At 45.8% G+C, this 11,570-nt stretch overlaps 1 protein-coding gene across 2 annotated transcripts in view; it reads right to left on the reverse strand.

Moving 5' to 3' along the window:
* The window catches only part of slu7 (SLU7 homolog, splicing factor), a 74,154-nt gene that overhangs the window by 19,295 nt on the left and 43,289 nt on the right, over positions 1-11,570 (reverse strand). For both annotated transcript variants that reach the window (XM_072512076.1, XM_072512077.1), the window contains 3 exons: positions 8,722-8,766; positions 7,678-7,806; positions 2,816-2,913 (listed from right to left, as the gene is read on the reverse strand). In XM_072512076.1, the coding sequence (XP_072368177.1) occupies positions 2,816-2,913; positions 7,678-7,806; positions 8,722-8,766 (272 nt within the window). The remainder of the gene's footprint in view (positions 1-2,815; positions 2,914-7,677; positions 7,807-8,721; positions 8,767-11,570) is intronic.

An 11,570-nucleotide genomic window follows, 5' to 3' on the forward strand; every position in this document is an offset into this window, starting at 1 on the left:
ATTTCATTAAATGCAGCGCACTCAATGCGGCTTTTTGAGGTTCTGTGTTCCGATATGGGGGCTGAACACACACATTTATTGTTCCACACAGAGATACGCTGGCTGTCAAGGGATTGGGTGTTTGTCAGTTTACGAACCGAGGTATGAAATCCATGCCTTCCGCCTTGAGAAATCATCCCCTCTGGCTGATCCATTTAGTAATGAAACTTGGATGCTAATTATGTCTTACATTGCAGACATCTTTTCAATTCTAAACAAACTGAACTTAAAAGTGCAAGGGAAGGATGATTGCTTTCGGCACTGAGAAGAAATAGATGTTTTCCAAAAGTCATTCAAAGTTTGGCAAGGGCAAGTACAAAGCTAAAACTACTACATGTTCCCCACACTGCTGCGATAAATCAAAGAAAACAGTGTTAGTAAGGGAACTGTCAATAGACTGGTAAGCCTTAATCAGTCGCATCTGGCTGCGTGGATCATCAGCTTTTGTTGCTACATTCCAGAGGAGAGGTTTCAGATTTTGAAAGAGAAGAGGTGGGTGAAAAATCCTTTTTGGTTTTGTGACTCCAGAGTCAACTATTAACTTGGAACCGACTCCAGATGAAGTGACTGATCTTTTGCGCATCTCCTGTGACAGCACATCAAAAACATGCCACAAGTCTGTCAGCATTCTGGAGTAGCGTCTCCAAGGAGCATCCCGTGTTCAGTAAAATAAGTATTTTGTTTCTATTGCCCTTCACAACGACCTACATGTGTGAGGTTGGATTTTCTGCCCTCACAAAGATGAAGACAGCACAAAGGAACCAGCTAACTCAGCACCTGGTATACACATTGCCCTCTCCTCTTGTGAACCTGAGTGGAGCGAGGTCTTGAGGGCCAAGCTGGCTCACCTGTCGCATTAAAGATAAGCGAACAGTGCAAGATCGCAAAGTCTTTCCTAACATCACATCCGGCACCTCATTGCTCTGGTGACCAATAGGAGGCGGGGGCTGTACTTCTGGCAGGAAGTTGGAGTTGGAATTTGGGGCCTGTGAAGGACATGGAGAGTGTGAGGGGTGAGAATAGCGGGTCATGATGCTGGCAGTCAGCACCAGTTCACTGGCTTCCACAAGTACCCCAATGCCTACACCATCACAGGGAGGAGGTATTATGGGATAACTACATATACAGGGATTGCAGCAATTTGTTTGATCTTCAAACTGATATCCAAGTAGAAGGCAATCACAGAAAATAAATGACGTGTGGTTCTCTTCTGGGGCAAGGCAAGTGGAGTTTAAGGGTCAACATATGAAATCTGTGTGAATGTTTGAAACCTCTGCAATCGTGTCACTATAATGGTGTATTATAGGTTGTTGGTCTTCACAAATAAAACTCATGGGACGCCATGGGCTGTTTTAAAAAAAAAAAGAGAATGCTGTCCGCATGCACACCCCCTCAGGTCGATCTGACAGTGCACAGGCCTAATATCCAGCATGTCAGACTACCACCTCCTGATGTCACAGGACCAAATTTCTTTTTAAAAACGGCAGACTTTTCCCACCTTAAGTGTCGGCAGAGAGCAGGTCAGGTGCCCGACATATATATTGAAGTCATGAGATTCCTCCATTTTATAGCTGCCAGCAAGCAAGAAACAGGAGTGTGTGAAGAACTGAAGATGGATTAGTTTGTAATAAGGAAGAGAGGGCCAGAGCACAAACAGGCCAGGATCTCTGAATCTGCTGGAGAGAGGTTCTCAGGAGAGTCCACAGCAGGACAAAGCAGTGCTGGTGTGAGCTCCTGGGCCTCTGATGAACAACCCATTAAGAAACTAAAATCGGGAACAAAGCAGTATAAAGATGATTTCTTGAGGTCTGACTTTATTAATTGTGCTAAAGCAAATCAGGATGCAAAGTCCATGTGTGTTATGTGCAGGGAAGTACTGGCGAATGAAAGATTACAGTCCTCAAATGTTCAAAGGCATTTGAAGACTAAGCATGATGAGTTTTCTAAGGATACAGCGAGAACTTAAATCATCAGCCGAAGTCCTTAGCAGAAATGTAACATTGAATGGTAAAGCGAGTGAGATAGTGAGGACCAAGGGAGGTTCACCTGTCACATTAAAGGTAAGCGAAAAATTAGCACAGTGCGCTAAATTTGTGGGCTTGTAATACAGAACAATGCCAGCAGCACGGGTTCAATTCCCATACCGGCCTCCCCGAACAGGAACCGCAATGTGGCGACTAGGGGCTTTTCACAGTAACTTAATTGAAGCCTACTCGTGACAATAAGTGATTATTATTATTATTATTAATAAATGGTGGGTTGCGAAGGTCGGATGATGTGGCTCGCGAAGGATGGCTGGCTGGCCTGGGTCCCGAAGGATGGTCAGTTGACAAAAATGGGTCCTGGGTAAAAAAGTTTGAAATACACTGACTTAGATTGACCAAGCTCCATCTTGTGGTAGAGGTTGCTTGGTGCAGGTAGCAGCTGAGTCCTGGTGACATGCACCAAACAACTTCTGCCACTAGATGGAGTGCAGAATTTCAGTGCGAGTACAGAGGCAAAACCAGGGTCGACGCCAGATGTCAGGAGCCACTGAAAAACAGGACCCAAGGACTATCGTAAGAACAGAGGATAGGAGTACGAGGAAAAAGGCCCCAGCACAAGAATGGATGAACTGCAGAAAAAAAAGATCAGATGAATAGACAGGCCACAGAAACCAAAGTCTTTGGTAAACGGCATTAAGTGAAACTGGCAATGTTAAATGGTACTAATACAATTTTATTACTGACATTAAAGTGAAACAATGCTATGTGAGACATACTGCCCAATGACTTACTCATCTGGGTTTCTGCCAGTGTTGGAATAAGGATTCTCCCTCATGGCTCTCGTTTTCGGATCATAATATGCTGAATTTGGATCCAAGTTCCTGAGGTACTGAGAAAAGCAACAAAAACATTTTTACATATTGCGACATGCACAAACACAACTGTTTTAACTATTTTTATACTTAAAATATCTGTACATCTGAAGTGAGCAGTATGCAAAATCACATCCTCCAACTCAGATTTTGTATTCATTTCTGAGGGTTCCTGTTACATTTCATTTTGTTGAATTAATTACTCCTCAAAGTGGCTTTAACAAAGCAACGATGACCCAGTATAAACCTTTTCAAAAATCTTTCTTTATACTAGATTGAGGCAGCTTGTTGACCAAGGGTGGCTTTACAATGAAACACACCATGCCACAACTACTATACCCAAAATTGGTGAGTGAGTGGCTCACCTTCCACCTAAGAGCACCATTCACTCCCCTGCGTCCGCTTCCCATTTCCCCGCCAGCTCTTTAAAATCCTTGGTTATTTCCTGTTTTTTTACTGGCTGCTACAATTCTCATTGAAGGCGTATCATACCCTGTAAGACATTTGATTGGCTGGTGTTGGTGGTTAACCCTGCCTTTGATTGGCCTGTCTCTCGGTCTGTCAGCTTCCCATAGCTCTTTCCTGTGAGAGAAGCTAGAAATTGAGCCAACGTTGCACTGGGGCTCCAAATGCTCTGGGCACTGTCACCAAACTAGGATTGTGGAGGAAGATTGTACAGAGTAAGGCCAAGTTCATCCCTTTCCACTCTGCTGTTTATTAATTTCAGCTCAAGTGATTAGCAAATGCTTATATGTTAATCAGTGTGTGCCTCAGTATTCATCCGCATATGGGAGGTGGTGGGGGTTTCTCAAGGAGTCTATAGGTTCACATTTGTAAGAAAGTGGTTTTATCTGCTCAAGAGTTACACATACTGCAAAAAGTGTGGCAGTTCTTTCTAATTGTATCTACATCTCACTGAATCAGAATCATGATATTTTAAAAAAACAATCGTCCCTTCTAATCACTCCTGCTGCTTTCAGATCTCTCCACCAGGAACGTATTCTGCTGGACTGTCTCAGGAGAGCCCATTGCATTAAACTGCTTTGTACTCACTGCTCATCTCCCTCTCAATTTAGCAAAATGCATGGTAATTGTTTGTTTATTGATTGAGGATAAGGGTTTCTAAAAGGCCCGAGCTGCCAAATCCATACCATTGGGATGTGTGGAAGTGGATCTTGCTGGACTTGTCTGCCTTTCAGGATCACTACCCAATTGCTCTGGGATGCAATGACTGGGTATAGTTACCAGTTGGTGTTACAATCAAGGCACATACTCTAGGTTAACATTAATGATTAAAGTACTGGCCTGTCAATGTACCACCTAGCAGCAACTTCAAAAATTAACTTACTTCAGAAGTTTATCAAAATTATAAATGTATTTTATTTCCATCCTGTGGGCTGGAATTTCAGTTTCCCTTGGTAACTTATTACTTATTAAAGCACTTGGTCGCACTTGAGACATTTAACTGGGACACATTTGTTCCTCAGGAATTGGTTGGTCCCTTTCCAATTAATTATTTTATTGTTCAAGATTGCATGGGGTGAGAGGAGGGGTGGTGGTCCGGAGTTTTTTTTGGGGGGGAGGGGGAAGAGTACTGGTGTTTCCGGTCGGGCAGGTGATCCGGGGCGGCAGTAGAGCTCGATACCCCACTAACTAAATTTGCCACTGTTGCGGACACAATATCACAGCTCACAAGAAAATAACAAGCATCCATACACTAAACACAAGTTATCTTGATTCTACGTTTGATAAAGTACATATTTATGCATGATATCAAGCTAGTTACGGGCCACATGGTCCACATATTTGACACGAGACTCATGAAACAAGCGCTCTACTTGGGACTTTCAACACGGCAAGCAAGCCCCAGGAGAGCAGAGGAAATCCTACAACGACACCCTCAGAGCCTCCTTGAAAAAATGCTACATCCCCACTGACACCTGGGAATCCCTGGCCCAAGAACGCCCGAAGTGGAGGAAAAACATCCGGGAAGGTGCCGAACACAAAATTTCATCACCAAGAGCAAGCTGAAGCCAAGTGCCGACAGCGAAAGAGGCATGTGGCAACTGGGGCACCCAACCACCCGCTCCTCCAAACGCTGCCTGGCCCCATGTGACAGAGGTTGTAGGTCACATATTGTAGGTCACATGTCCTCCTCAGTCACCTTGAGAACTCAATTTTAGTGTTGAATCAAGTCAACCTCAACTCCCAGGGATTGCCGAAGAAGAACATAGAACATAGAACATAGAAAATACAGCACAGAACAGGCCCTTCGGCCCACGATGTTGTGCCGAACCTTTGTGCTAGATTAATCATAGATTATAATTGAATTTACAGTGCAGAAGGAGGTCATTCGGCCCTTTGAGTCTGCACCGGCTCTTGGAAAGAGCACCATACCCAAACTCGAAACGAGGATCAAGCTAGATGAAGCAAGTTAGGTCACAAGTTCAATTGGCCTGGAATTATGTGGAAGTAGTTGACCTAGCTGAGGATGGCAGTAGAGTCAGAATTAGTCTTAACTGTTTCTGGAAGGGATAGGCTGGTGGGGGGCTCGTGCGGAATTATTCTTGGGCGACGAATATAGCTATGGTCTCCCAGTGTCTGCATGGGTCTCACCTCCACAATCCAAAGATGTGCAGGGTAGGTGGATTGGCCATGCTAAATTGCCCCTTAATTGGAATTTATAAAAAAAGAATATAGTTATGGTATGGAAGTGCATGGTGGAGGAGAGATCGGTGTGGGGACAGATGGAGGAGGCTTTGTGTAAAGGAACCAGTCTGAGGGCACTATTGTTGGCACCTCTTCCGTCCTCACCGGCCAGGTACTCCATGAGCCCAGTGGTGGTATCAGTCTTGAGGCTGGGGAATCCATGTCGGCAGCACTGTAGGGTGGAAAGCATGTGCCTTTGGGCGCCTATTTGTGGCAACCATAGGTTTGTTCCGGCAGGTCTGGATGCAATTTTCTGGGGGTGGGGATAGAGTATTTTTGGGACCTGCTTGTGGGGAGTCAGTTTGTGAAATTGGAGGAGCTGGAGGAGGTGTATTTGCTGCCAAAGGGGAATGGATTCAGGTAGCTGCAGGTGAAGGACTTCTTGAGGAAGGAGTTGGGTTCGTAGGAGTTGGGAGGAACAATGCAAGTCGGGGTGTGGGGCGAGGCGCTGCGGAGGATAAACTCAACTTTATCGTGTGCAACACTGAGCCTCATATAGTTCAAGGTGGTGCATAGGGCTCATATGACAGGGTCTAGGATGAGTTATTCTTTTCCAAGGGTGGAAGATAGGTGCGGGTGGTGTACAGGGAGTTTGATGACACATGTCCATATATTTTGCTTACGTCCAAAGTTGGAGGGGTTCTGGAAAGAGGTTGCGAACGTAATGTCAAACATGTTGGGAGTAGAGGTGGCACTGAGCCCATTGGTGGTGATATTTGGGGTGTGGAGGATCCGGGAGTGCAAGTGGGGAGAGAGGCGGACATGATAGCCTTTGCCTCCCTGATAGCCTGGAGGAGGATCTTGTTGTGGGTTGGTGGGGCTTAGAGCTGCCGAATCTGGGTGAGCTACTTGGCAGAGTTCCCCACCTAGAAAAGAATCAAGTTCACCATAAGTCGGGTGGAGGAGGAGTTTTCAGGAGTGAAAGCTGTTCATTGGGGTTCTCCACCAGGTGAAGGCTGTTCATTGACTTCTTTAAGAGCCATTAACACGTCAATGGGTGGGGGGGGGGTTCTTTATGCTCTGTTTGGGTTTGGGGAAGATGTAAAAGGAGGGGATGGACGGGGTGGTAGTGGGGATGGATGGGGTGGTAGCAATTGTGCATGGTTTACTGTTTGCTCGTTTTTGTTCTGGATATACTTGAAAATACCTCTAATAAAATATTTTTAAAAAATAATTTGTCTTAATGTTTTCTTCACTTTCCCCTCTCCAAAGTTACGAACGAGGGAGGACGAAAAAAGCTAATAATTCAATTCCCTGCTTTAACTATGGATGTGAGGATATTTCAGTCAAATAATTTCAAACCACTCCTAGAGATTTGAAGAATAACCACTTGGGGGGGGGGGGGGGGGGCGGGGGGGGGGGGGGGGGGGTACCAGAAGACTGTCTGCATCTGTAGAACCACACCCCTTGATTATCTATCACAGCACAGAATTTACCATAGAACAGTATGTCCTCTTATCAAAATACAAAATGTGTCATTATGTAACTCATGTAGCTAGCTTTTCCACACACAATAGGAAATGCAAAGAATTGAAATATTTTTGGACATTATTACTTGCAGAACAAAATAAAATTGTAATTTTGCTGCATTTTTTGTTCTGGTACAGAATGCAAATGTAATTCTCAAAAGGGATCATTTGGATTTTAAACAAAGGCATTTTTACTGGACGATTTGGGAGATTTGCTTTAACTAGAGCAAACAATACTTTTTAATACAATATGAACACAAGTTATCTTAAGACAGTTTGCAAGGACCTCCTAAAGACAAGCTGAAAAACACCATTTGTTGGAACCAGAAGAACCATTCTAATTGCTACTGAACACAAGTTTTGTGAACAAAAAGAGGACCAAACTCTTTCAAAAATTTGATACATGATTAAATTAGCAGCTGCCACACAATCAGGACCTCAAACACCTCCAAGTCCTGAAAATTTCAAAATCTACGTTCTGGAAGCATAAGTATATTGCAGCAATTTTACCTGAAGTACTGTCACCAACTGTGAATGTAACTGAACAGCAGAAAGGCCATAAAGTAATGTGCTTAAAACTAAACATGAAGAATACTTCCATACTTTTGCAATGTCCTCACGAATGCGAAGATTTCTGACTGTAATTCTTCGCTTAGAGTCAAAGTTTTGTCCAGGCATGTCAATGTCATCAGCGTACTTATCTTCATCCTCATCTTCACTGTTGTCCTTCTCCTAAAACCATGACAATTATAGAGCTCAATTATAGGCTATATTAAAGTCAGAAAACAAAATACTTAACATTTTCTCATCCTGTGCTCTAACCATTCTATGATTCTATCTATGACAAAAGTTCTACTTATAAAGAGCAAAACACTCCTTTGCCCAATCATTGGTATCATAGATTATTTACTGAGAATTTATTTATTTTGCGAATGCAAATCCCCAAAGCCAAGTGATAGGCTCCTTATTAGCAGAGGTGATTAGTCTGCCACTTAATCTGTAGAGGGGACACTCATTGGTAATGTGCAGCATTGTTTGTCTTTCCCTCAAGTGCAGAAAGGGTTTTAACAGAGGTTCCAGTGGTGGAGATGGGCGGCACAGGGTCTTGGCCTGTCCTTAACCTAATTAGCAAGGCCCACCATCACCAAGCTACAGAGAATGAACAAACTGTATTAGTTAATTCAGCAATTGAATATAAAATTGTAAAATCCTTCTATAATAAAAATGCTATAACCTATGAAACATGCTTGCCTGATGGTACTGTGACTAAATGTGTGATTGTGGGACACAGACTAGGAAGGTCTCATATTCAGTTGCTGGTCCAACTCAGCTGGATGGAGGTAGAATTGGGAGTGCTGTAGTAGGGCTGGAGGGAAGAACAACACAAATCACCCTACTGATTGCTATCTAGTGCCTCGGTGTACATCAGAGGAGGACTGCACTGGAGCAGAATGTGACCCTCCTAGTGTTTGGGGCTCCTTTATGAGAAATGAAGAATACCTGTGAGCACATGTGAAACCACATCCCAGCATAACAGGAAATTTTCTTTAACATTAATTGGAAACAGAAGTGTTTTGTACACATCCTCTAATAGAACTACAAAGATGCAATGATGACAAAAATGCTCCATTTAACTAATACACATACCGCTGAATTATGATCCTCTTCTCCCCACTGACGTCTTGAAGAGTTCTGCGATAATAAAAGATAGATAGATCAACTACGTGGATAGATCAAGTATGATTACACAAAACAAAGAACAGTAATTATAGATTTATATGCACTCTTTATAATTGTCTTACTTTTGAGACATTGACCAGAATAAAGTTCCTGTTTATTCTGAGTGTCTTAACAAGACTACTCAGCTGTATTTCTTGATGAAATGTTGCTTTTGTCATTTAATTTTTTAAATGTGCTTCATAGTTGGCCTCACAGCTATTCCATCAATTATTATATTTCACCTAGCGTGCACAAGGTTTTGTTACCTGGAAACTTTAATTTGAAAGAGATGCCTAATATAGATAGTTGCGCAGGTGAATATTTTCCGTAATTTTGCATTATCAAGATTAAGAATTTTGACTCGATTGATTTTCTGTTTCAAGTTTTTTCCTTGGGATGCCTGTTAAAACCAACCAAATTGAGTAACTGGTCAGAAAATACTAAAGAACATTACTTTGTTTTTTTGATATTGTTTACCCAACCTAATTTATCTACATCCTCAAAACCTTGATTACTGATCAGATTCTGTAAAAGCATCACAAATGCCTAAAACAGAGGTAATTACATGTATGAGCTAGATGCAAATATGTATCACGTAAAGAAAGAAGAAACTTACAGCATGCAGAAGCCCAGACGGGGAGACGGTGGTGTTGTGGTATTGTCACTGGACTAGTAATTCTGAGGACACAGTATAATGCTCTGGGGATCTGGTTCACAAATGTCATTTAGAAAAAGAAATCTGCGATCCTTATCCGGTCTGGCCTACATGTGACTCCAGACCAATAGCAATAAATGCCCTCTGAAAATGCCCTAGCAAGCCACTCACTTCAAGGGCAATTAGAGATGTGCAACAAATGCTGGTCCAGCCAGCGACGTCCACATCCCATGAAAGAAAGAAAAAAAACAATTGTATGGGAAATTCGGATAAAGGGGATACAAGTTACTATATACGGCTCATCTTCAAAGCATATGGGCTACATCACCTAAAATAAGCCAACGATCTTTCTCACATGCTGTAAATCCTGAAACTATCTGGAAGAGGAATTTTGGAAACAGTTGAACCTTACTCTCACATCACACAACATATAAGCTCTTTATCACTCAAGGTCCCACAAGAAACATGGGCCAGCCCTGATCACCACCAAAAGGAAGAACTTCTTCTACATTCAGTTATTCAGCTTACGAATGAAGCCAAGATGGTACTCAAATCCTGGGTATTACATTCTATTCAATTGCTAGAAAATTAGTCACATATTAACAGGGTTTGTGTGCCAAAAATTCCCACTTATGTAGATTGAATGGATGCATTTCAGAAAGTTAGAATGTTTTAATGGCCTGAATAATTTTAATTAAAGCTTGGAGGCAAGTATGGTGCAATCAGAAATATGCAAGCAGTATTTCATTTGATCTTTGTAATTACTTTAAGCAAGGACTTAAAAAGGATAAGGTAGCTTCCTTGATCAAAAAGGCATCTGATTTCACAGCATTGAGGACAGGAGTTTGGAAAAGAAACGCTGAAGTTTTATATAATGCAGAGTGCAGCAAGCTGCTTGCTGGCACCGTTTAAAAAAAAAAAATCAACAGTTAACAAGCAATTCCTGCCAATTAAGAAATTAAATATTCCACACTCCACAACTCAGCAATAAGATTAATTTTGAGCTTAAACATGCCCTTGTGTGCTAACTTTAAAATGTCCTTGAATAGTCTTGGCTTTTAGGCTTCCCATCTATTGACTTCTTTGGTATCTAGGGGGAGGGGAGGGGAGGGGAGGGGGGGGAGAGGAGGGGGGGGAAGGGAGGGGGGGGGAGGAGGGGGGGGGAAGGAGGGGGGGAGTGGAGGGGGAGGGGGGAGGGGAGGGGGGGAGGGGAGGGGGAGGGGGGGAGGGAGGGGGGGGAGGGGAGGGGGAGGGGGGAGGGGAGGGGGGGAGGGGGGGGAGGGGAGGGGGAGGGGGAGGGGAGGGGGAGGGGGAGGGGGAGGGGGAGGGGGAGGGGGAGGGGGGGGAGGGGGAGGGGGAGGGGGGAGGGGGGGAGGGGGGGAGGGAGAGGGGGGAGGGGAGGAAGAGGGAGGGGAGGGGGAGGGGAGGAGGGGGAGGGGAGGAGGGGAGGGAGGGGGAGGGGGGGAGGAGGGGGGGGAAAGGAGGGGGGAGTGGAGGGGGGAGGGGGAGGGGAGGGGGAGGGGGGAGGGGAGGGGGAGGGGGGAGGGGAGGGGGAGGGGGGGAGGGGGGGGGAGGGGAGGGGGAGGGGGGGAGGGGAGAGGGGGGAGGGGAGGAAGAGGGAGGGGAGGGGGAGGGGAGGAGGGGGAGGGGAAGAGGGGAGGGGGGGAGGAGGGGGGGGGAAAGGAGGGGGGGGAGTGGAGGGGGGAGGGGGGAGGAGGGGGAGGGGAGGGGGAGGGGGGGAGGGGAGGGGGAGGGGGGGAGGGGAGGGGGAGGGGGGAGGGGAGGGGGAGGGGGGAGGGGAGGGGGAGGGGGGAGGGGGGAGGGGAGGGGGAGGGGGAGGAGGGGAGGGGGGGAGGGGGGAGGAGAGGGGGAGGGGAGGAAGAGGGAGGGGAGGGGGAGGGAGGAGGGGGGAGGGGAGGGGAGGAGGGGAGGGAGGGGGAGAGGGAGGGGAGGGGAGGGGAGGGGGGGGGAGGGGAGGGGAGGGGAGGGGGAGGGAGGGGAGGGGAGGGGGGAGGGGAGGGGGAGGGTAGGGGGGTGGGAGGGGAGGGGGGAGGAGGAGGAGAGGGGGAGGGGAGGGGGAGGAGAGGGGGGAGGGGGAGGGGTGGGGGAGGGGAGGGGTGGG

The sequence above is a fragment of the Scyliorhinus torazame genome, chromosome 7 (assembly GCF_047496885.1).
Source record: "Scyliorhinus torazame isolate Kashiwa2021f chromosome 7, sScyTor2.1, whole genome shotgun sequence".
Classification (NCBI taxonomy): domain Eukaryota; kingdom Metazoa; phylum Chordata; class Chondrichthyes; order Carcharhiniformes; family Scyliorhinidae; genus Scyliorhinus; species Scyliorhinus torazame.